Here is a 25038-nt window from a genome sequence, read left to right on the forward strand (position 1 = left end):
AGACACTGGAGATGGTGAAAGGACCCAGTATGGATAGTAGCCCATAGTAACCGATGCCCATATTGGTATTAAATCGATACTTTGTTTCTATCCCCCGAGTTCAGTATGTAGCGCACTGAGTGTTTTAATGAACAAATGCGTCAAACATGCTGTGAAACATGTCTGAACCTTTCTGTGGTGCCTGTTTTATTTACAGCCACATTAGACAGGCACGTTCACATTCAGCTCTCCAAAATAAAAGATGAAAGCTGTGTTTTATTGTGCCAACTGTGGAAAGTAAACGTCAGTCATCATCTAAGGAACATTTCAAAACTCAGACTAATGGTGAAAAAGGCTGAACTGGAGATGATTATGCATGGTTCTATTTCTTCCTGTCTTTTTACGTGTCTTAACCAATTAGCTTTAGATCATCTTCAGACTGTGCAGCGCGACTCTTAACAGGCAACAACAGAAGATCTCATATCACCATGCAACCTGCATGTGGCTAATAAAGCCTTTCATTCATGTGTTCAGAATTTGCCGATAGATGATGGTTCATCTCATGAATCAGGACACACTGCTCCCCATTCTATTCAGTTTTATTCATATAACGTTAAATCACAGCAGTCAACCAAAGGCACTTTATATTGTAAGATAAAAACCCTACAATAATCAGACAAACGCCTACGAGCCTACGACTTGGCAACAGTAGGAAGGAAAAATGTGATTTTTCCAAGCAGAAAACCTCCAGCAGAACCAGGCTCAGGGACATGTGGCTGCAGGGACAAAGAGACACACGGCTCTCTCACATAAGCTGAAAGTATCAGTATTGGTATCGCACTGGCTCTGCATTTACTTGATATCGGATCGATACCAAAAGGCTGACACTGGGATCAGGTGTCAAGTCCAGGATCAGAAATCATTGATCAAAATCTGACAGTAAACTAAACTCCATAAATACTGTATGCAGGTGTGTGTGTGTGTGTGTGTGTAAGCTAGGTGCTGGATGATGCTGTGGAGGATCACCTGCTTTTGTGTGAGGACGCGGCAAGGGTCAAAGGTCCTGCTGTCCCGTCAGCGTCACAGGAAACAGATCAGGATTAATGTAAAAACCAAAGACATCCAAACTGTGCCTACAACTGGATCTGTCAAATCTGCAGTTTCACAATAATTACAGAAACATAAAAAGTGAACCAAAACGAGCCAGCCTGCAGTAAAAAAGTTTAGCGTTCTGATACCAAGTAAATACAGGACCAGTACTGCTGACACAGACACCCTTTAAAGGCAGCTGATGTAGGGGAGACCAGTGTGTCCTGCCTTCTCACACATTTCAGCTTTTATTTTGAAGAGCTGCTTGTAAATGTGCCCGTGTCTACAGCGGTCGGCTCAGCTCCTGTAGTTTAAATGTGGCTATGAATAAACCTGGCACCACAGAAAGGTTCAGAGAGGTTTCTGGGATATTTATTTGTTAGAAATTATTTAACAGTTCAGAGGATAGACCAAGTATCGGTCCAGTCACACTAGTATCGATCTGATACCAATATCAACATTGGGATTGAGATGCTTGATATCTGATCCACACATTACTTGTAAAAATCTGCCCTACGTAAATATGGTAAATGGACTGATTCTTATAGAGCGCTTTTCTACTCTCCCGGAGTACTCAGAGCGCTCTATACAGCATGCCTCATTCACCCAGTCACACCCATTCTCACAAGCACTTTATCTATACGTAGTGCTTTCTAACTACATCCACACACATTCACACTCCGATGGACGCATCGGAGAGCAGCTTGGGGTTAGTATCTTGCCCAAGGATACTTGACATGCAGACTGGAGGAGCCAGGGATCGAACCACCAACCTTGCGATCAGCAGGTGACCTGCTCTACCTCCTGAGCTACAGCCACCCGCAAATATAAAATATTATTAAAAACTGTAGTAACAAAGACGTCCGTGGGGTGTTTTCTGTGCCGCCACTGCAGGAGTACCTGCCCGAGAGCCGACAGCCAATCAGCAGACCTGAGTGGTTCACCTGGACTCTATTGTTTTCTATTCTACATTTTAAAGAGATTTCTGGCATTCTTGGATTTTAATGAAATCTCAGCCTCGACTGCAGACCTGCTGTTACAGACCACACTGTGCTCACCTGAGCTCCACCCTCTTTAGCCCCAGACATCTGATAGACCAAGCCAAGCTTCTAAAACCAGGCCGACCTTTATCCCTCGCAGCACGGACACAGGAAACGAGGCAGGTGTAGACCCTAGGAGGAGGGAGGAAGAGGAGGACAGACCACCTTCAGCTGTTTTCATTTCAAGTTTATTGTGTAGTGCAAACAATAGAAAAGGTTCAGAATCATTCGTCTGTACAGGTCGTCATCAGTGAAGCTGCATCCAAACAAAGCCTGCTTCTGCGCGTCATCATGCTTCTTCACCCACAGCAACCTCATCTGATTGGTCAGGACCTCAGTCACATGATGCAGAACAAATACAAACACTTGAACTGTTCGTGCGGACCTGATTTTACCCATGAAACACCAGCACGCTACTGCTGCCTGCTGTTTGGTCGGTTAGAGTTCAGGACAGGACGTCCTCCCTTGACGGCGCCTGTTTCCAAACCTCCAGCACACGTTAGCAGCAGAAGCAGGAGCTGGCTTCACACCCCAAATCAAAACGCAGGGTGCTGTAAAGCGGCTCGTGGTGCTGTGATGTCCTCAGCGACTTCACTGCAGTAGAAACTGTCGAACTCTTCCATCAAAAACAGGATGAAATTTGCCCCGAGAGCGCCCCCTGCCTGTGGAATGACATGTCCACAGGCAGGGGGCTCTAACAGCTCACAGGCTGCCCCTCAGCAGGCTTCTGCATGCTGGCCAATCAGGGGAAAGTGCCCTCAGGGAGAGAAGTGATAGCTGATTGAATGAGCAGCGTGATGACGTCACAGAGTCACATGATCAAAAACAATCCAACAATAAAAATTAAATTTCAGTGTTTCAGAATTTTGAAATTCTTCAGATTTCTCTCGTCTTTAAACGTGTGAAGCAGTCATTGTGAAAACCTCGCATTCATTTACAGCGCAAACACAAAAATCAGCTGATCACAAAACGCCCGCCGTCATTGAGCTAAAAACAGGAAATGACATGGTTCAGAAACCAGGAATGAAACATAGGGACGCAAGCAGCCGGCAGTCAGTCGCACTTTAAAAATAAATCAAACCCGCTATAAAAAATAACCTAAAGTCTTCTCAGCGGCGCTGCCCACGCTCTTCAACCTGCTTCGTCTTCTTCACCGCGCCTCTGTCCTCGTTTCCTTTTTCACAGTTCAACTTCCTGCTGCGGTCCGAGGAGAAGAAGAAGAAACAGCTCGAGCACGTCTGAGCTCCTGTAGGTCTGTTAAAAAAGGAATCCACTCCTTCAGTCGCTCTCAGGTCAAAGGTCAGGGCGAGCTCGTTAGTGGAACTCGTTCACTGAAGTAAAACTCAGTCTCTTATAAACTAACGAGCGTGGCACGACACCCGCAGAGCAGCCACAAGGCTTTTACTTTGAAAGGATCTCCCTTTTTTTGTTTCACCGTTCCCCCTCAGCAGGAACGCCTGCAGTTCTTCTTCTTTCTTTTAAGTCCGCTGCCTCCCGTTTCCTGTCCATCAGTGGGCGAAGTCTGAGCCAGGGGGGCCCAGTTTGTGCCAGCCCACCCAGTGCTGACCTGGGACCAGCCTCTTCAGGGGGATGAAGGTCTCTCCCAGCAGCGTGTTCTCCCAGAAGGCGCCGTCTCCCAGGACCCGAAGGTGGATCACCCTCTGGTCCAGGTCCCCCCGTGGGATCCGCTCGTACACCAGCTGGGGACACAAAGGGAGGCAAAAGTGATGTTGCTATGGAAACAGCAAAGTTAGTCATATCAACATCTAAGAGTTGAACCACAGTGACATCCGCGATTCTTTACACCAGAGATGCAGAACAATCCAAATACCGACAGGTTAACACCAACACTGCTATCAGAGCGACACTGTTTCTATCCTCCAGCATGCAGCTCACTGCTGCATTATCATTACTATCTGCACAGCTGGGCCAGTATTTACTTAGCACATCGATAGCAGTATCTCACAGCACTTCCAGACGCTGTGAGCGGATCGTACCATCTCATTGTAGGTCGGGTTGCACGTGCGTCGCGCCGCCTTCGTTTTCCTCTTGCTCATCTTCTGAGGGTCGGGGAGGAGATAGAGCTTCACGTAGGGGTCGGGGTCAGTCCCATCCTGCAGGGGCTGCTACACACCCACAGGCATCAGTGTCAGTCCCACAGAGAAAAAACAAAAACAATCAGAAGCCCCAAATACCAGGACAGGACTTAGACCCACTGATCAATATAAAAATATTAATTAAAAAACATCCTTAAAATTATATAAATACATTTATTAAAATATTAACAATGATCATAAATAAATAGAAAGTGTTTATTCCGAGGAACCCTGGGGACATTGAGACCGACTGGACCATAGTCAGCACCTCCATTGCTGAGGCGGCCGTTCATGGGTGTAACTAGGGCTGCTCGATTATGGCAAAAATGATAATCACGATTATTTTCACTGAAATTGAGATCACGATTATTTGCCGATATTTATTTAACCCTTTAAGACCTACTATAGAACCAAGTCCACCAGAGCTTATATTATTTTTATTTATTTTTTTTACATGCTGTAGTGCCATTTGTGGGAGCATTTCAAGTTGCTATACATCAATACAACTGTTATAGCCCATATTTTAATAATATGTATGCATTAAGTCCATAGTAATTACATAAATTGCAAAAAAGTGCAATAAACTACAAAAAAAATTGAAAATCGCTTTTGTTTTGTTTACATATATTTCTACTTGGAGAAATTTAAGAGGTTTATCCCTCAAAACTTTAAATACAATAAAGTTGCAAAAAAATAGTTTCCCACCACAGGAAATTTATTTTGAGTGTCTTCATAGTTTTATTTTGGAGATACAGCAATTTTTATATACTGCAGGAAAAACAAAAAACAATCCTATGATGCAAATTTGCAAAGAAAACAGCACGTGCATCATTTTACTGTGGGAAGTGTTACGAACAGCTGACAGGAACGGCAAAGCGTGTTTCTGGAATATTATGTTTTTGTTCCTGCAAGCGCTTTTTATGCAATTTTTGCAAAGCTATATGTGGAACGAAACCGTGACCGAGGACAAGCTGATGGCATCAGATGTAAGTACAACTCCTCTGGTTTCATATGCAAAACAAATTATTGTGCTAGCTTACACGGTTCAGGTTCTACAGGGATTTAAAAATAGTTACGCAAAACGGAGCGTGCTGCTCTGACCGGCTTTAAAGGGTTAACAATGACTTTAAAAAAATAATATAACATAGTGTGCAACACCACTGAAGTTTTTTTTTTTTTTAACTCTTTTCAACCAACGGCAGTCACTCTCCAAATAACTTCTGCTTAGCTTTCCGAGCTTCCCTCGGGTCCTCTTAATCAGCGGTCTCCAACCTTTTTTGCGCCACGGACGGTTTATGCCCAACAATATTTTCACGGACCGGCCTTTAAGGTGTCGCGGATAAATGAGGGAGGGGCTAATAATCGGCTCAGTCATTTTTAATGATCGTTGAAAGCCCAGATCATAATCGTGATTAAAATTCGATTAATTGAGCAGCCCTAGGTGTAACCCCCAAACCAGCAAGTGGACACCGGAGGTGAATACTCAGACGGCCATGTCCATCTGAGTATTCTGTGGGTTGGGCTTTGGGAGTATGGGGAGTCTTCATCAGGTAACAGCCTCCAGCTCGCACTGGAGCAGTTCACAGCCGAGTGTGAAGCAGCGGGAATGAGGATCAGCACCTCCAAATCTGAGGCCATGGTTCTCAGCCGGAAAAGGGTGGAGTGCCCACTCCGGGTCGGGGACGAGTTCCTGCCCCAAGTGGAGGAGTTCAAGTATCTCGGGGTCTTGTTCACGAGTGATGGGAGAAGGCAGCGGGAGATCGACAGACGGAGTGGTGCGGACGCTGCACCGGTCTGTTGTGGTGAAGAGAGAGCTGAGTGTAAAAGCGAAGCTCTCATTTTACTGGTCGATCTACGCCCCTCCCCTCACCTATGGTCACGAGCTGTGGGTAGTGACCGAAAGAATGAGATCGCGAATACAAGCGGCGGAAATGGGCTTCCTCCGAAGGGTGGCTGGCCTCTCCCTTAGAGATAGGGTGAGATTTCAGCCATCCGGGAGGGGCTCAGAGTAGAGCAGCTGCTCCCCCAAGAATACATAATTTAAAAAAAAGTATATACACAACAGAAACTAGAGTAATCATAATAATAAAGAAATATATACAAAAACGTAATAAAAACAAATAGAAATAAAGCTATAAATGAATCTAATAATAACACGACACACTGACCAGGCCTCGGATGTGTATCACCATGATGAAGAGTTTTTCATTCTTGTAGGAGATGGACAGTTTGACCTCGCCGAGCTCTTTTCCTGAACCTGGAGACCACGAGATCTCTGCGAACACACGCACACTTTCAATGTTAGTCTTCAATGAACATGTCTGATATTTGGCTGTTTCTAACACTTTCAGTCGCAGGCTGAGTTTAAGAAGTACTTAATTCTGATAAACAAAGATATTTCATCTTCTGACTTAAGTTTGAATATTACAGATTTATTTCATAACCTCTGCTGGACATCAGAGGAACTGCAGTGTCTGAGTATTAAAGGAACAGACTGCTGTTTACCTCAGCTGTCAAAGCTGGGTGAGAAGCATCTTTATTTACTGTGGAGGAGGCTGTAAAACTTTGATGAACGCCTTACTGAGGTGAGCTGTTGAGGATATGCTGAACTTTCCTATCAGTAACTCTGCTGTTAGCCTCTGCTAGCCTCTCAAGCTGGCTGTAGTTAAACCTTTACTCAAAAAGCATCTCTAGACCCAGCAGTCTTAGCTAATTATAGGCCAATCTCCAACCTTCCTTCATATCAAACATCCTTGAAAGAGTAGTTGTCAAACAGCTAACAGATCATCTGCAGAGGCTTATTTGAAGAGTTTCAGTCAGGTTTCAGAGCTCATCACAGCACAGAAACAGCTTTAGTGAAGGTTACAAATGATCTTCTTATGGCCTCTGACAGTGGACTCATCTCTGTGCTTGTCCTGCTAGACCTCAGTGCAGCGTTCGATACTGTCGACCATAATATCCTATTAGAGCGATTAGAACATGCTGTAGGTATTACAGGTACTGCACTGCAGTGGTTTGTATCATATCTATCTAATAGACTCCAGTTTGTGCATGTAAATGGAGAGTCCTCTTCACACACTGAGGTTAATTATGGAGTTCCACAGGGTTCAGTGCTAGGACCAATTCTGTTTACATTATACATGCTTCCCTTAGGCAGCATCATTAGAAGACATAGCATACATTTACACTGCTATGCAGATGACACCCAGCTCTATCTGTCCATGAAGCCAGATAACACACACCAATGAGTTAAACTGCAGGAATGTCTTAAAGACATAAAGACCTGGATGGCCGCTAACTTTCTGCTTCTTAATTCAGATAAAACTGAGGTTATTGTACTCGGCCCTGAAAAGCTTAGAAATATGGTATCTAACCAGATTCTTACTCTGGATGGCATTACCTTGGCCTCCAGTAACGCTGTGAGGAACCTTGGAGTCATGTTTGACCAGGACATGTCCTTCAATGCACATATTAAACAAATATGTCAGACTGCTTTCTTCCATTTGTGCAACATCTCTAAAGTTAGAAACATCCTGTCTCAGAGTGACGCTGAAAAACTAGTTCATGCATTTATTACTTCCAGGCTGGACGACTGTAATTCATTATTATCAGGAAGTCCTAAAAACTCACTGAAAAGCCTTCAGCTGATCCAAAATACTGCAGCAAGAGTCCTGACAGAGACTAGAAAGAGAGCAGATTTCTCCTGTTTTGGCTTCCTGTTAAATCCAGAATTCAAAATCCTGCTCCTCACATACAAGGTCTTAAATAATCAGGCCCCATCTTATCTTAATGACCTTGTAGTACCATATCACCCTATTAGAGCACTTGGCTCTCGCTCTGCAGGCCTACTTGTTGTTCCTCGAGTATTTAAAAGTAGAATGGGAGGCAGAGCCTTCAGTTTTCAGGCCCCTCTTCTGTGGAACCAGCTTCCAGTTTGGATTCAGGAGACAGACACTATCTTTCTTCCTGTTAAAAGGGAGTTTTTCCTTCCTGCTGTCGCCAAAGTGCTTGCTCATAGGGGGTCATATGATTGCTGCAAAACAAGCAGCTTCTCCCCACATAGATGCTCAAACTCCTCAAGGTGGATCAACGAACACGCTGTCAAGGGTCACATGTCTAACCTGTGGACAATAAATAATTAAGACAACATGAGTAACAAATGAGCATGGTTGTGCTTTGGTGTGTTCAAGCCCCGACTTGAGCTCAGGAGATGAGGGTCGAGGTAACGAGGATGGTGTTTTAAGATGCGATAGCGCTCTTTCCTTCCAGTTGGTGAAGGCGACCTCTGATAATAAAACCGCTACGATGCTTCATATATTGATCTGAAGGAGAAGGCATCACGCTGTGATGATGTATAATTATGAGAACAATCTTTTTACTGGCTGTAACCTTTAACCAATCAGCAGTGATTCTGTATGAAAACATGCCACAGATCTGCTGTTACATGCTGAGTCACAGAGCACTGACCTTTGACCTTTGTGTTTGTGTGAGTTAAAGTTTAACAGAGCGAAACCTCTTTGGTGCAGTCTGACCTCAGATAAGCTCATATTTGATATGAGTACTCCTCATTGGGTAACGCCCCCGTCTAATCAGCGTGAGGACCCGCCCACTGTGGCTTCCTAAAATCCGTACACTGTCCCACTGAGCAAACAAAAAGTCTTCCCAGTTTATTTCCAGTTCTTGAGCTTTACACATTAAACAGCGTGTGGGTCCAAAATCACGTACCTGCTGGTTTGCTCGCCGTCGTTCCTGATCGCTCGTCTTTGGGCAGCGGGTGGAAGAAGGTGTACACCAGGTCACACTGTGCAGACACACACACGGGGTGATCAGCCTGTGATTAGCTCACTGAGGTAAACGGGACAAAGGTCAGTGTAATCAGAATAAAGACGAGTGGACCTGACACAGCTCAGAGAACATCCCTGCATCGGTGCTGTGGACGTTCAGCTCAGGACAGAGCACTTCTAAGAACTTCCTGGAACTTCCAGGAAGTGAGGGGTCAGCTCACCATCCTTATCTTATGTAAGACACAGGAAATGCATCTTTCTGCAGGGCGGAGAACCTTCATCACAGCGAAACGATCACACACCTGCCTCTGAACCTGTCTGCCTGCAGGCAGAGCTTCCACAGTCAGGGAGAGATAACCTTGAAGAGGGCGGAGCCCCGAGGACTGCAGCGAGCTGATAGAACTGCAGCGCCACACCCACTCAGTGTGTGTGTGTGGGTTTCGTCCTGAGAAGCGACTCAGACTAAAAGCGAGCTGGTGAGGTGATGGCGGCACTCTCATGTTCGGCCATGTTGTACTTTGTGTTTGTCTCCAGCTGAGAGGTTCAAGCACACCTTCCTTCACCTGTCTGGGCTCGAGGGTACCACTGGCCGTTTTCACTACTGCAGATTTTAGCTCTTTGAAAACTGTTTACGTCTCGTTCCTTTCAACGTTTCATTCAGGCATTTACATGCTTCTATAAATAAATACAAGCCAGTAAAGACTGAAAGGAAGGATAAAAAAGGATGACACAGGACATAATAAGGTTACATATGTACCTGAGTACACACACCTCCCTCCCCAGGAGTGCATTGCTACTGACTGATTTAGTTGTTTTTTGCGAGGTGAGAGACTGAAGGCTGCAAGATGTTCTCAAAATCTTTCAGTTGGTCTTTTAATACAAATCTGTCCACACAGAGTCAGGATGACGCCGCCTTTTTAAAGAAGGACCGATTTCTTTGAACAACCTCACATGTTTGAATTTACTGTTAATTTTTCATTTTGACATTTTGTATAAACACAATGGTAAATGGCCTATTTACTCGTCCCTGAGGACCCCAAAGCGCTTTACACATCCAGTCATCAGAATCAGAATCAGAAAGGGGTTTATTGCCAAATGTTGAGCAGGTTTACAACATTAGGAAATTGCTGCGGTGCTTCAGTGCAAACATGCTGTCATAAATAGCACTTAAATAGACATGAAAAAATAAAAGTAGAGATAAGAATTAAAAGTGCTACGTAGAAAGATATGTGCATGAGCTATACATGAGATATATACATGAGAATAAGAATTATGAGTGCTACGTAGAAAGATATATACATGAGTGCAGGTGGTGATCAGTGCCAAACATGGAATGATGCAGTGAACACAGCGTAGGGTCATGTGTTAGTGGCGGGGACAGTCGTACGGTTATTGTTCATGTGTCCAACAGCAGAGGGGAAGAAACTGTTCTTATGGCGAGAGGTTCTGGTGCGAATGGACCGGAGCCTCCTGCCTGAGGGGAGCAGGTCAAACAGACTGTGTCCAGGGTGAGAAGGGTCAGCTGAGATCCGAGCTGCACGCCGCAGTGTCCTGGAGGTGTACAGGTCCTGCAGAGATGGGAGTCTGCAGCCAATCACCTTCTCAGCAGAGCGCACAACACGCTGCAGTCTCTGTTTGTCCCTGATAGTGGCTCCAGCGTACCACACGGTGATGGAGGAGGTGAGGATGGACTCGATGATTGCAGTGTAGAACTGCATCATCGTCCGTGTTGGCAGGTTGAATTTCTTCAGCTGCCTCAGGAAGTACATCCTCTGCTGGGCTTTCTTGATGACGGAGGTGATGGTGGGCTCCCACTTCAGGTCCTGGGTGATGGTGGTACCCAGGAAGCGGAATGAGTCCACAGAGGTGATGGGGGTGTCAGTCAGGATGATGGGGGGGAGTGGGGCTGTGTGCTTCCTGAAGTCCACAATAATCTCCACTGTCTTCTGGGCATTCAGCACCAGGTTGTTGTGGCTGCACCAGGACACCAGACGTTCAACCTCCCTCCTGTAGGCAGACTCATCCCCGTCAGAGATGAGCCCAATGACGGTGGTGTCATCTGCAAACTTGATTAGCTTGACAGACTGGTGGGTGGAGGTGCAGCAGTTGGTGTACAGGGAGAAGAGCAGAGGAGAAAGAACACAGCCCTGAGGGGAGCCGGTGCTGATGGTCCGGGAGTCCGAGACATTCTTTCCCAGCCTCACGTGCTGCTTCCTGTCCGTCAGGAAGTCAGTGATCCACCGGCAGATGGGATCAGGCACATTCATCTGGGAAAGCTTGTCTCGGAGATGGTCTGGAAGGATGGTGTTGAAGGCAGAGCTGAAGTCCACAAACAGGATCCTGGCGTAGGTTCCTGGGGAGTCCAGATGCTGCAGGATGAAGTGTAGGGCCATGTTGATGGCGTCATCTACAGACCTGTTGGCTCTCTATGCAAACTGCAGGGGGTCCAGGAGGGGGGCCGTGAGGGTCCTGAGATGGGAGAGAACCAGGCGCTCAAAAGACTTCATGACCACAGATGTCAGAGCCACGGGTCTGTAGTCATTTAGTCCAGTGATCCTAGGTTTCTTGGGGACAGGGATTATGGTGGAGGACTTGAAGCAGGCAGGCACATGACATGCCTGCAGTGAGGAGTTGAAAATGCCAGAAAACACTGGGGCCAGCTCGTTTGCACAGTGTCTGAGGGTGGCAGGAGACACGCCGTCTGGGCCGGGAGCTTTCCGAGCATTCAGACTCTTAAACTGCTTCCTCACACCTGCTTCATGAATATGAAGAGTTGTGGTCGGAGGAGGTGGTGTGAAATCCTCTTTTGTGTGGGGTGAGGAGGGGGGTGTTGTAGGTGAACAGTTTGAAGGTGGTGATGGCTCTATGGAGGGGGGAGAGGTGGGGGAATTAGTGTCCAAAGTGTCTCTATTGTTGGGGCCGTTGGAGGTGTGAAGGCTGCCTGATGGCTCGTCAAAACGGCAGTAGAAGTCGTTAAGGGTGTTGGCTAAGAGCAAGTCATCAGTGGAGTGGGGGGTTTTAGGCTTGTAGTTTGTGATATTCCTAAAACCTTTCCACACAGAGGCCGAGTCATTCTCTGAGATCTGCTGCTGCATCTTCTCAGAGTGCTGATGTTTAGCAATGTCCACTTCTTTAGTGAACCTGTACTTGGCCTCTCTGTAGCAGTCCCTGTCTCCGCTTCTGAACGCCTTTCTCTTTTCCAGCCACAGCTTTTTGAGTTTAGGGGTAAACCAGGGTTTGTCATTGTTATAACTCACCCTGGTGCGTGATGGCACAATGCTGTCCTCACAGAAGTGGATATAGGAGGTGACAGTGTCCGTAAACTCGTCCAAGCTGTTAGAAGCAGCCTTCATTGTGTCCCAGTCTGTAGACTCCAAACACGTGCGAAGCTCCTCCACAGCCTCGTTGCTCCACAGTTTTTTAGTCCTCACGACAGGTTTGGAGAGCTTCAGCCTCTGTCTGTACGCGGGGATTAGGTGGATCATGACGTGGTCAGAAAGACCAAGTGAAGCGCGGGGCACCGCGCGATAGGCCCCGCTGATCGTGCTGTAACAGTGGTCTAATGTCCTCTCCTCTCTGGTCGGGCATTTAATGTACTGCTTATATTTTGGAAGCTCATGGCTCAGATTGGCTTTGTTAAAGTCCCCAAGAGCAATGATGAGAGAGTCCGGGAATGTCCGCTCCATGTGCAGTATCTGCTCCGCGAGTGCGCACTGAGCTGCTTGCGCATCCGCGTCTGGCGGGATGTAAACAGCGGCCAGGATGAATGAAGCAAACTCCCGCGGAGAATAAAACGGTTTGCAGTGAATAAAAAGGTATTCCAGAGAGGAAGAGCAGTGCTGAGCAATCACTGTTACATCTGTGCACCAGCCACTATTGATGTAGAAGCAGACACCTCCACCTTTGGACTTACCGGAGAGAGCGGCCTGCCGGTCCGCGCGCAGCAGATGAAAGCCCTCCAGCTTGAGCGCGCAGTCCGGGATGTCCTCACAGAGCCACGTCTCCGTAAAACATAAGACACAGGAGGAGGCAACGTCTCTGTTCATGCTTCTCATCAGGGCCAGCTCGTCCATCGTATTCCTGAGTGAACGTACATTGGAAAGGAAGATCCCAGGAAGAGCAGTTCGCAGTCCACGTCTCCTCAAACGCACGAGTGCGCCGGCTCGCTTCCCTCTCTTTCGGCGTCTCGCTTTCCTGGTCAGAGTCTGCAGTAAATCTGCCGCAGATGCGACAAATATTGGAAATAAATCCACAGGCGTTGTAGTCCTGTAGTTAAGGAGCTCTTCTCTGGTGTACAAGTATCCAGAGGAGTGCCCAGACACAGAGAAAATGCACAAAAACAAAACAAAAGTAACGCACTGAAGCACCAGGGTGACCATACGCGGCGCCATCTTGGTTGAACATCCACCCATTCACACACTGGTGATGGCAGCTACATTGTAGCCACAGCCACCCTGGGGCGCACTGACAGAGGCGAGGCGGACACTGGCGCCACCGGGCCCTCTGACCACCACCAGTAGGCAACGGGTGAAGTGTCTCGCCCAAGGACACAATGAACAACGATTCAGAAAAAAACATTGTGCATATTTTTTACCCTAACTCTGGTTTTTATGTGGCCTGTCAGCACAATTTAAAAAAAAAAACTGGTGTACAGTTTGAAGTCCGCACTCAGGGTGGCTGCATCTTGTTGTTATGTCATCCAAAACTGCCACAAAGCCCCTCGAACACCACGGCTAAACCTCAAAGGGGCACAAGAAGCCTGGAGACAGCCTGCGAGCCCCTTTCGAAACACGGCAGACCAGCAGGTGCTGCTCAGCACCAAAACCCAGGCAGCTATCACAGCTGCCACACACACTTTAACTGTGGAGAAGCTTTTATGCTGGTTGAGAACAACAACATGACACTCACTGCACCCTGGAAGGTGCTGTGGCCCCGATCATGGCCCTCCATTTATGTGTGGAGGGTGGCCTAACAATCTGAATATTATTGTATATTGTATAATATTAATGTCACGGCTTACCATCATGTACATGGACTGTTTCTTATATGTTCTACTCTGTCAGAGCACTCAGAGTGCAACTAATTCAAGCACTTCTTCTAAGCTCTTAGGTGCTCGAACTAACATTCACACACATGGGGTTAGTATCTTGCCCAAGGATATTTGGCATGCAGACTGGAGCAGACGGGCATCGAACCACCGACCTTCTGGTTAGCGGCCGACCTGCTCTGCCACCTGAGCTACAGCCACCCCTGAGCTACCACTCATGTGAGAACCGACCCAGAAAGCCACTGACCTGAGCGACCTCCGGAGCGGCGTGGATCAAGTGCCACACGTAACCGTTCAGCTCGTCCTTCCTCCTGTCAGCCATCGCCTCGCTGCGGGAACGGCCAATCACAAAGCGACTGGGGAAACTGTGGGAGGGGATAAGAGGACAGGAGGAAGGACCTTCTGCAAAGCTCCTTTGTGCACCTAGGAGTGTGTGTCTGTGGGCACACATGCGTGCATGTCAGTGTGTGTGTCTGTGTACCTGGGCAGTTTGGATGAGGGGAAGATGAGCCTCAGTTTGCTGTGGAGTTCCTGAAACTCTTCAAATGTCCTCTGAACCAGCTGCACCTCCTGCTGACCTTCACGCTCCACCTTCACCACAAAAGCCTGACACACACAGACACACACAGCTGGTTAGTTTCTGCTTCCCATGTGCTTCCCGTGTGCTTCCCACTGGCACGTCTGGACTCACATATCCCTTTCCGCCGGTCCGGATGTGTCTGCAGATGTACAGGTTCTTGATGATGCCGTCGCTCTTTGCCGAGTGGAACCTGGGGGCGAACGACAGCGTGGGGCGCTCCTCCGACGAGGTGAACTTCATCTGGGCCAGATTGTGGATGAAGAAGTTCAGTTTGGTGGCAACGCTGCCCAGACTGGACTCGATCAACCTGCCGGGGTCAGAGGGGTCGTTAACAAAGGCGGCAGGTGTAGCCTGGACGCTGCCAGAGACCGTCTGCAGCGCAGGTCGTGATGACTCGTGTCTCTGCCCTGAAGGTCGGAGGCATCTGTGCAGGTGAGCCCGCGCCTACCTGGTGAAGTACATGGTGGCGTCAGCCTCAGACTCGTGAGGTCTCAGTGCATCATAGACATACTTCAGGTCATCGAGGTCGGAGAGCTCCGGGATCCCACAGGACAACATCTGGACACACACACAGACACACACACACACACACACAGACAGACACGTTTAACTTCCTGGTTGGTTCCTTTAGCAGATGTTGTATTTACTCCATTATGTGAGTGTGTGTTTGTGTGTGTCTGTGTGTGAGTGTGTGTCCGTGTGAGAGTGTGTGTTTGTGCGTGTTTGTGCGAGTTAGACACACCAGGCCCAGCAGGTTGAGGAACAGGTGAGTGTGTTTCCGGATCAGGTTGTATGCTTCGCAGCACAGATCCACAAAGTCGTGGAAGCGGCTGGACGGCTTGTCGCCGCCATTGATGACATAAGCCATATCAGAGGTGAAGACGAAGGGGGCGCGGTCCCTGCACGGGGTACAGCAGGTAGTCAGCTATAAAGGTGAACCGAGGACAGGACAGGTGAACATCTGCTTCTCTCTTACCGTTTGATGTTCCCGAACATCTGGGCGTGTCCCAGGAACTTCCCGAAGTCGATGTGGAACATGTGCCCGCTCGTCTTCAGCATGATGTTGTCGTTGTGGCGGTCGCAGATTCCCAGGATATAGGTGGCCACGCAGCAACCGGCGCACGAGTAGATGAAGTTCTCCACGGCCTGAAAGAGCAGATGGAGGAGTGTCTCACACCGACAGGTGTGTACAGGTGTGTAAAAGTGTGCGCGTACGTTACCTTATCGTACTGCTCGTCAGTGGGGTTGTGTTTCTGCAGCCAGTCGGCCAGAGTGCGGTCTTTGAACGATCCCGTGACACCGTGTTCCACCTGGATCTTCCTCAGAGTATCAGCGTGAGGAATCATCTCCACCATACCTGAGGACACACACACACACACACACCTGTCAATCACACCTGAGGACACACACACACACACACACACGTCAATCACACCTGAGGACACACACACACACCTGTCAATCACACCTGTGGACACACACACACACACACACACACACACACACACACACACGTCAATCACACCTGAGGACACACACACACACCTGTCAATCACACCTGTGGACACACACACACACACACACACCTGAGGACACACACACACACACACACACACCTGTCAATCACACCTGTGGACACACACACACACACACACACACACACACACACACACACGTCAATCACACCTGAGGACACACACACACACCTGTCAATCACACCTGAGGACACACACACACACCTGTCAATCACACCTGAGGACACACACACACACACACACACGTCAATCACACCTGAGGACACACACACACACCTGTCAATCACACCTGAGGACACACACACACCTGTCAATCACACCTGTGGACACACACACACACACACACACACACACACACACACACACGTCAATCACACCTGAGGACACACACACACACACACACACACACACACACACACACACCTGTCAATCACACCTGAGGACTAGGGGCGGGTTTTGATGATCGATTTATCGATTAAATCGATCTTGGATTACGTGATATCGATTCATTAAAATCCTGAAGCGTTTTTTTAATATAAATTTATTTTGCCCGAAACGCCAGAATCTCAGGTTAAACCTCACAAATTTCAACAACCACCAAACAGCTGAAACAGTGAATGAGAGCAGGAACACGATTCTGCACAAAGACGTAAACACAAAGCTCGACCCGCCGACGCATCGGCGAGCTGTCGCCCCCGACGGCATGGACACGGTCGGGGCTGAAAGCCGACAGCTCGCTGATTCTGAAGCTGCAGGTTTTATATCTGCTAACAACATCGACTGAACCAGCAGCCACAGACGATCCAAACTACGCTTCATATTTAGCTTCACATAAACATCGTCATGAATCCCTCTGACTGCTTCCACCACGATAAAAATCACACTTCATGTAGAGCTCTCTCTCTCCCTCTCTCTAAATCGATAATCCAAACCCACCCCTGCTTATTACCCAACAGTCCACGGTGTCGGCCGCTGCTTTTTGTTTTGTTTTACTTCTGACAAGCCTCATTTCTGCTGTTCAATGCTGAACATATTTAAACTTTTTAAAATGAAGCCAAACTGCAAAACGCTGTCTGTAATCAAACTTCTGTAACTCTGCTTCACTTCGTTTTTGACTGCACAATATTTTCAGGGTCATCTGCTATAAAATCCCAGACCAGGAAAACCTCCTTCACCTGTTTCTGTTTCATCCTCAGCTACTTTGACACAAAGGCCTCTGCTGCGACGCTCACACCTGTGATAAAGTCTCACAGTGTCAGCTTTCTTTTTATAGATATAAAATATGGATATGTGCTGATAAGTGATCAGAATTATAATATTTCTGACTGTCTGAGGCAAAATTTCCCCGATTCAAATTGAATCGAATCAAATTGTGGATCGAATCGATTCTAGAAATCAGTGAGAATACCCGGCCCTACTGAGGACAGGACGCACTCCTTTCTGTCACACCTGAGGACAGGTGTGTCCGTGCTCACCTCGGCCCCTCCCCGTGGAGAAGCACTTAAAGAGGACCATCCTCATGTCCAACCCCTCCTGGATCCAGATCTTGTTCATGATGCGGATCATCTGCAGAGTCAGCATGTCCTGCCTCAGGTCGTCTCCTGACTGCACACAAAGAGAACAGCCGGGGTCAAAGGTCAGCTCGCAGAGGTCGCTGTGTCTGGGATCACTAGTAAGGGGCGTCACCTTGAAGATGACACTGATGTTGTCTCCCAGTGGGTCCCGGTTCTGGAAGGACAACTTCAGAGGGACAGCGTTGGAGTTGAAGAATGAGCAGGACTGGAAACCACAGAAGAGGAAGATTAACTTTGTCCAATCAGGTACAAACGCCAGCTGGGGGCGTGTCTCCTGTCTTTAAGGTGTGTGCGTACCTGGATGTTGATGCTGGTGACGAGCAGTGCTGGATTCAGAGGAAGCCTGCAGCTGCTGTTCACCGAGAAGAACTGCTTCATCTCCTCCAGACTGTCTCTGAGGACACACTGAACACACACACACACAGACACAGAGACACACACACACACACACACACACAGTATGAGTCTGAGGGTTCAGACGCCTGTTTCAGGGTCAAATCCAAAAAAACAAGACAGCCAGGCAGAGAACTGAAGTTCGACCAGGTACCAAAGCTGTACAAATAATGTAAATATGACGGTGTATCACAAAAGACTGATATCAAACTGATACGTTTACGTTACTCGTTCTTCAAGTGAATCAGCAAATGGTGAAATGAAAAGCCGAACAACAACAATGCTGTTTCTGAGAGTCTCAGCTTACATGTGTGTTTATTTTATATTTTCAGTTGTTTCCCTCCACGGCTAAATAAATCTGTTTCAGTAATGCACTGATATACAAGAATGGACATAAGGAGCTTCTTTCAAAGGAAAAACTCTGGTAGATGTTATTTTATATATTATGCTTTGTATGTTGTTCAGTATATTTCTATGCAAAACAAGAGGAACTTCTATACACAGCAGTATATTCACAGTTGAAACCAGATATTTACACTTTATGGAAAACACAAGAACATTTTTTACTGTACAACATCATTTTAGAGTAAACTTGTTTTGTTTTGGATAAATAAATATTTAAAATCTTTTGAATTAGCTAAATGTCAGAATAAAGAGAGACAGAGCTTCTATTTTTATCACTTTCATCAAATGCAGGAGAGCAAAACACAGAGCCTGTTTCTGTGACATGGGAACATCAAGAGATGTCAACAAAACACCAGGAACAGAGCTGTGGAGCTCCATAAGTGTGGCTCAGTTTGAATACAATTTGGTGCCATTTGCAATTAAGAAACACAGACAGTTTCTCTCTTTACTCTTAAAGTTAACAAATGTGTTTTTATATTTATCTAAAAAATAAACATTTAGTCTGATTTGATGTTACAATTAAAAAAGTGTTTTTATCTGAAGAGTAAATATCTGGTTTCAACTGTATATCTGATTATTGTCAGAGCAGAGAGGGAGAGAGAGGAACAGAGAGAGAGAGGAACAGAGAGAGAGAGGAACAGAAAGAGAGAGGAACAGAGAGGGGGAGAGAGGAACAGAGAGAGAGAGAGGAACAGAGAGAGAGAGGAACAGAAAGAGAGAGGAACAGAGAGGGGGAGAGAGGAACAGAGAGAGAGAGGAACAGAGAGAGGAACAGAGAGGGGGAGAGAGGAACAGAGAGAGAGAGAGGAACAGAGAGAGAGAGGAACAGAAAGAGAGAGGAACAGAGAGAGAGAGAGAGGAACAGAGAGAGAGAGAGGAACAGAGAGGGGGAGAGAGGAACAGAGAGAGAGGAACAGAGAGAGAGAGAGAGAGAGAGGAACAGAGAGAGAGAGAGAGAGAGAGAGAGAGGAACAGAGAGGGGGAGAGAGGAAAAGAGAGAGAGAGAGGAACAGAGAGGGGGAGAGAGGAACAGAGAGAGAGGAACAGAGAGAGAGGAACAGAGAGAGAGAGAGAGAGGAACAGAGAGAGAGAGAGAGAGAGAGGAACAGAGAGGGAGAGAGGAACAGAGAGGGGGAGAGAGGAACAGAGAGAGAGAGGAACAGAGAGAGAGAGGAACAGACAGAGAGAGAGGAACAGAGAGAGAGAAAGAGAGAGAGGAACAGAGAGGGAGAGAGGAACAGAGAGAGAGAGGAACAGAGAGGGGGAGAGAGGAACAGAGAGAGAGAGAGGAACAGAGAGGGAGAGGGGAACAGAGAGAGACAGGAACAGAGAGAGAGAGGAACAGAGAGGGAGAGGAACAGAGAGAGAGAGAGAGAGAGAGAGGAACAGAGAGGGGGAGAGAGGGGGAGAGAGAAACAGAGAGGGAGAGGAACAGAGCGAGAGAGAGAGGAACAGAGAGAGACAGGAACAGAGAGAGAGAGGAACAGAGAGGGAGAGGAACAGAGAGAGAGAGGAACAGAGAGAGAGAGAGAGAGAGAGAGAGAGAGGAACAGAGAGGGAGAGGAACAGAGCGAGAGAGAGAGGAACAGAGAAAGAGAGAGGAACAGAGAGAGACAGGAACAGAGAGAGAGAGGAACAGAGAGGGAGAGGAACAGAGAGAGAGAGAGAGAGAGAGAGAGAGGAACAGAGAGGGGGAGAGAGGGGGAGAGAGAGAGAGGAACAGGGAGGGGGAGAGAGGAACACAGAGAGAGAGAGAGAGAGAGAGAGGAACAGAGAGGGGGAGAGAGGAAGAGAGAGAGAGAGGAACAGAGAGGGGGAGAGAGGAACACAGAGAGAGAGAGAGAGAGAGAGAGAGGAACAGAGAGGGGGAGAGAGGAACAGAAAGAGAGAGGAACAGAGAGGGGGAGAGAGGAAAAGAGAGAGAGAGAGGAACAGAGAGGGGGAGAGAGGAACAGAGAGAGAGAGGAACAGAGAGAGAGAGAGAGAGAGGAACAGAGAGAGAGAGAGAGGGAGGAACAGAGAGGGAGAGAGAGAGAGAGAAGAACAGAGAGAGGGAGAGAGGAACAGAGAGAGAGAGAGGAACAGAGAGGAACAGAGAGAGAGAGAGGAACAGAGAGAGAGAGGAACAGAGAGAGAGAGAGAGAGAGGAACAGAGAGAGAGAGAGAGGGAGGAACAGAGAGGGAGAGAGAGAGAGAGAAGAACAGAGAGAGGGAGAGAGGAACAGAGAGAGAGAGAGAGGAACAGAGAGGAACAGAGAGAGAGAGAGGAACAGAGAGAGAGAGAGGAACAGAGAGAGAGAGGAACAGAGAGAGAGAGGAACAGAGAAAGAGAGAGAGAGAGAGAGAGGGAGGAACAGAGAGGGAGAGAGAGAGAGAGGAACAGAGAGGGGGAGAGAGGAACAGAGAGAGGGAGAGAGGAACAGAGAGAGGGAGAGAGAGGGAGAGAGAGAGAGAGAGAGAGAGAGAGAGGAACAGAGAGAGAGAGAGAGGGAGAAAGGAACAGAGAGGGGGAGAGAGGAACAGAGAGAGAGAGAGAGGAACAGAGAGAGAGAGGAACAGAGAGAGAGAGAGGAACAGAGAGGGAGAGGAACAGAGAGAGAGAGAGGAACAGAGAGAGGGAGAGGAACAGAGAGGAACAGAGAGGGGGAGAGAGGGGGAGAGAGAAACAGAGAGGGAGAGGAACAGAGCGAGAGAGAGAGGAACAGAGAGAGGGAGGAACAGGGAGGGGGAGAGAGGAACACAGAGAGAGAGAGAGAGAGAGAGAGGAACAGAGAGGGGGAGAGAGGAAGAGAGAGAGAGAGGAACAGAGAGGGGGAGAGAGGAACACAGAGAGAGAGAGAGAGAGAGAGGAACAGAGAGGGGGAGAGAGGAACAGAAAGAGAGAGGAACAGAGAGGGGGAGAGAGGAAAAGAGAGAGAGAGAGGAACAGAGAGGGGGAGAGAGGAACAGAGAGAGAGAGGAACAGAGAGAGAGAGAGAGAGAGGAACAGAGAGAGAGAGAGAGGGAGGAACAGAGAGGGAGAGAGAGAGAGAGAAGAACAGAGAGAGGGAGAGAGGAACAGAGAGAGAGAGAGGAACAGAGAGGAACAGAGAGAGAGAGAGGAACAGAGAGAGAGAGGAACAGAGAGAGAGAGAGAGAGAGGAACAGAGAGAGAGAGAGAGGGAGGAACAGAGAGGGAGAGAGAGAGAGAGAAGAACAGAGAGAGGGAGAGAGGAACAGAAAGAGAGAGAGGAACAGAGAGGGGGAGAGAGGAACAGAAAGAGAGAGAGGAACAGAGAGGGGGAGAGAGGAACAGAGAGAGAGAGAGGAACAGAGAGAGAGAGGAACAGAAAGAGAGAGGAACAGAGAGAGAGAGAGAGGAACAGAGAGAGAGAGAGGAACAGAGAGGGGGAGAGAGGAACAGAGAGAGAGGAACAGAGAGAGAGAGAGAGAGAGAGAGAGGAACAGAGAGAGAGAGAGAGAGAGAGAGAGAGGAACAGAGAGGGGGAGAGAGGAAAAGAGAGAGAGAGAGGAACAGAGAGGGGGAGAGAGGAACAGAGAGAGAGGAACAGAGAGAGAGGAACAGAGAGAGAGAGAGAGAGGAACAGAGAGAGAGAGAGAGAGAGAGGAACAGAGAGGGAGAGAGGAACAGAGAGGGGGAGAGAGGAACAGAGAGAGAGAGGAACAGAGAGAGAGAGGAACAGACAGAGAGAGAGGAACAGAGAGAGAGAGAGAGAGAGAGGAACAGAGAGGGAGAGAGGAACAGAGAGAGAGAGGAACAGAGAGGGGGAGAGAGGAACAGAGAGAGAGAGAGGAACAGAGAGGGAGAGGGGAACAGAGAGAGACAGGAACAGAGAGGGAGAGGAACAGAGAGAGAGAGAGAGAGAGAGAGGAACAGAGAGGGGGAGAGAGGGGGAGAGAAAAACAGAGAGGGAGAGGAACAGAGCGAGAGAGACAGGAACAGAGAGAGAGAGGAACAGAGAGGGAGAGGAACAGAGAGAGAGAGGAACAGAGAGAGAGAGAGAGAGAGAGAGAGAGAGGAACAGAGAGGGAGAGGAACAGAGCGAGAGAGAGAGGAACAGAGAAAGAGAGAGGAACAGAGAGAGACAGGAACAGAGAGAGAGAGGAACAGAGAGGGAGAGGAACAGAGAGAGAGAGAGAGAGAGAGAGAGGAACAGAGAGGGGGAGAGAGGGGGAGAGAGAGAGAGGAACAGGGAGGGGGAGAGAGGAACACAGAGAGAGAGAGAGAGAGAGAGAGGAACAGAGAGGGGGAGAGAGGAAGAGAGAGAGAGAGGAACAGAGAGGGGGAGAGAGGAACACAGAGAGAGAGAGAGAGAGAGAGAGAGGAACAGAGAGGGGGAGAGAGGAACAGAAAGAGAGAGGAACAGAGAGGGGGAGAGAGGAAAAGAGAGAGAGAGAGGAACAGAGAGGGGGAGAGAGGAACAGAGAGAGAGAGGAACAGAGAGAGAGAGAGAGGGAGGAACAGAGAGGGAGAGAGAGAGAGAGAAGAACAGAGAGAGGGAGAGAGGAACAGAGAGAGAGAGAGGAACAGAGAGGAACAGAGAGAGAGAGAGGAACAGAGAGAGAGAGGAACAGAGAGAGAGAGAGAGAGAGAGGAACAGAGAGAGAGAGAGAGAGGGAGGAACAGAGAGGGAGAGAGAGAGAGAGAAGAACAGAGAGAGGGAGAGAGGAACAGAGAGAGAGAGAGAGGAACAGAGAGAGAGAGAGGAACAGAGAGAGAGAGGAACAGAGAGAGAGAGGAACAGAGAAAGAGAGAGAGAGAGAGAGAGGGAGGAACAGAGAGGGAGAGAGAGAGAGAGGAACAGAGAGGGGGAGAGAGGAACAGAGAGAGGGAGAGAGGAACAGAGAGAGGGAGAGAGAGGGAGAGAGAGAGAGAGAGAGAGAGAGAGAGGAACAGAGAGGGGGAGAGAGGAAAAGAGAGAGAGAGAGGAACAGAGAGAGAGGAACAGAGAGAGAGGAACAGAGAGAGAGAGAGAGAGGAACAGAGAGAGAGAGAGAGAGAGAGGAACAGAGAGGGAGAGAGGAACAGAGAGGGGGAGAGAGGAACAGAGAGAGAGAGGAACAGAGAGAGAGAGGAACAGACAGAGAGAGAGGAACAGAGAGAGAGAGAGAGAGAGAGGAACAGAGAGGGAGAGAGGAACAGAGAGAGAGAGGAACAGAGAGGGGGAGAGAGGAACAGAGAGAGAGAGAGGAACAGAGAGGGAGAGGGGAACAGAGAGAGACAGGAACAGAGAGAGAGAGGAACAGAGAGGGAGAGGAACAGAGAGAGAGAGAGAGAGAGAGAGGAACAGAGAGGGGGAGAGAGGGGGAGAGAGAAACAGAGAGGGAGAGGAACAGAGCGAGAGAGAGAGGAACAGAGAGAGACAGGAACAGAGAGAGAGAGGAACAGAGAGGGAGAGGAACAGAGAGAGAGAGGAACAGAGAGAGAGAGAGAGAGAGAGAGAGAGAGGAACAGAGAGGGAGAGGAAAAGAGCGAGAGAGAGAGGAACAGAGAAAGAGAGAGGAACAGAGAGAGACAGGAACAGAGAGAGAGAGGAACAGAGAGGGAGAGGAACAGAGAGAGAGAGAGAGAGAGAGAGAGAGGAACAGAGAGGGGGAGAGAGGGGGAGAGAGAGAGAGGAACAGGGAGGGGGAGAGAGGAACACAGAGAGAGAGAGAGAGAGAGAGAGGAACAGAGAGGGGGAGAGAGGAAGAGAGAGAGAGAGGAACAGAGAGGGGGAGAGAGGAACACAGAGAGAGAGAGAGAGAGAGAGAGAGAGAGGAACAGAGAGGGGGAGAGAGGAACAGAAAGAGAGAGGAACAGAGAGGGGGAGAGAGGAAAAGAGAGAGAGAGAGGAACAGAGAGGGGGAGAGAGGAACAGAGAGAGAGAGGAACAGAGAGAGAGAGAGAGAGAGGAACAGAGAGAGAGAGAGAGGGAGGAACAGAGAGGGAGAGAGAGAGAGAGAAGAACAGAGAGAGGGAGAGAGGAACAGAGAGAGAGAGAGGAACAGAGAGGAACAGAGAGAGAGAGAGGAACAGAGAGAGAGAGGAACAGAGAGAGAGAGAGAGAGAGGAACAGAGAGAGAGAGAGAGGGAGGAACAGAGAGGGAGAGAGAGAGAGAGAAGAACAGAGAGAGGGAGAGAGGAACAGAGAGAGAGAGAGAGGAACAGAGAGGAACAGAGAGAGAGAGAGGAACAGAGAGAGAGAGAGGAACAGAGAGAGAGAGGAACAGAGAAAGAGAGAGAGAGAGAGAGAGGGAGGAACAGAGAGGGAGAGAGAGAGAGAGGAACAGAGAGGGGGAGAGAGGAACAGAGAGAGGGAGAGAGGAACAGAGAGAGGGAGAGAGAGGGAGAGAGAGAGAGAGAGAGAGAGAGAGAGGAACAGAGAGAGAGAGAGAGGGAGAAAGGAACAGAGAGGGGGAGAGAGGAACAGAGAGAGAGAGAGAGGAACAGAGAGAGAGAGGAACAGAGAGAGAGAGAGGAACAGAGAGGGAGAGGAACAGAGAGAGAGAGAGGAACAGAGAGAGGGAGAGGAA

General features: G+C 48.4%; 1 protein-coding gene across 3 annotated transcripts in view; it reads right to left on the bottom strand.

Annotated features, from left to right (window-relative positions):
- Nucleotides 1–2278: 2278 nt before the first annotated feature.
- Nucleotides 2279–25038, bottom strand: part of pik3c2b (phosphatidylinositol-4-phosphate 3-kinase, catalytic subunit type 2 beta) — a 51438-nt gene continuing 28678 nt past the window's right edge. For 2 of the 3 annotated variants that reach the window (XM_076884396.1, XM_076884397.1), the window contains 14 exons: nucleotides 18022–18129; nucleotides 17837–17929; nucleotides 17626–17755; nucleotides 15836–15972; nucleotides 15592–15761; nucleotides 15358–15514; nucleotides 15064–15173; nucleotides 14727–14922; nucleotides 14517–14641; nucleotides 14283–14400; nucleotides 8930–9005; nucleotides 6373–6479; nucleotides 4106–4234; nucleotides 2279–3808 (listed from right to left, as the gene is read on the bottom strand). In XM_076884396.1, coding sequence (XP_076740511.1) covers nucleotides 3617–3808; nucleotides 4106–4234; nucleotides 6373–6479; nucleotides 8930–9005; nucleotides 14283–14400; nucleotides 14517–14641; nucleotides 14727–14922; nucleotides 15064–15173; nucleotides 15358–15514; nucleotides 15592–15761; nucleotides 15836–15972; nucleotides 17626–17755; nucleotides 17837–17929; nucleotides 18022–18129 — 1848 coding nt within the window. In that variant the 3' untranslated portion in view covers nucleotides 2279–3616. The remainder of the gene's footprint in view (nucleotides 3809–4105; nucleotides 4235–6372; nucleotides 6480–8929; nucleotides 9006–14282; nucleotides 14401–14516; nucleotides 14642–14726; nucleotides 14923–15063; nucleotides 15174–15357; nucleotides 15515–15591; nucleotides 15762–15835; nucleotides 15973–17625; nucleotides 17756–17836; nucleotides 17930–18021; nucleotides 18130–25038) is intronic. The other variant, XM_076884398.1, reaches the window with a different exon arrangement.

Source organism: Maylandia zebra, linkage group LG5 (assembly GCF_041146795.1).
Source record: "Maylandia zebra isolate NMK-2024a linkage group LG5, Mzebra_GT3a, whole genome shotgun sequence".
NCBI lineage: Eukaryota > Metazoa > Chordata > Actinopteri > Cichliformes > Cichlidae > Maylandia > Maylandia zebra.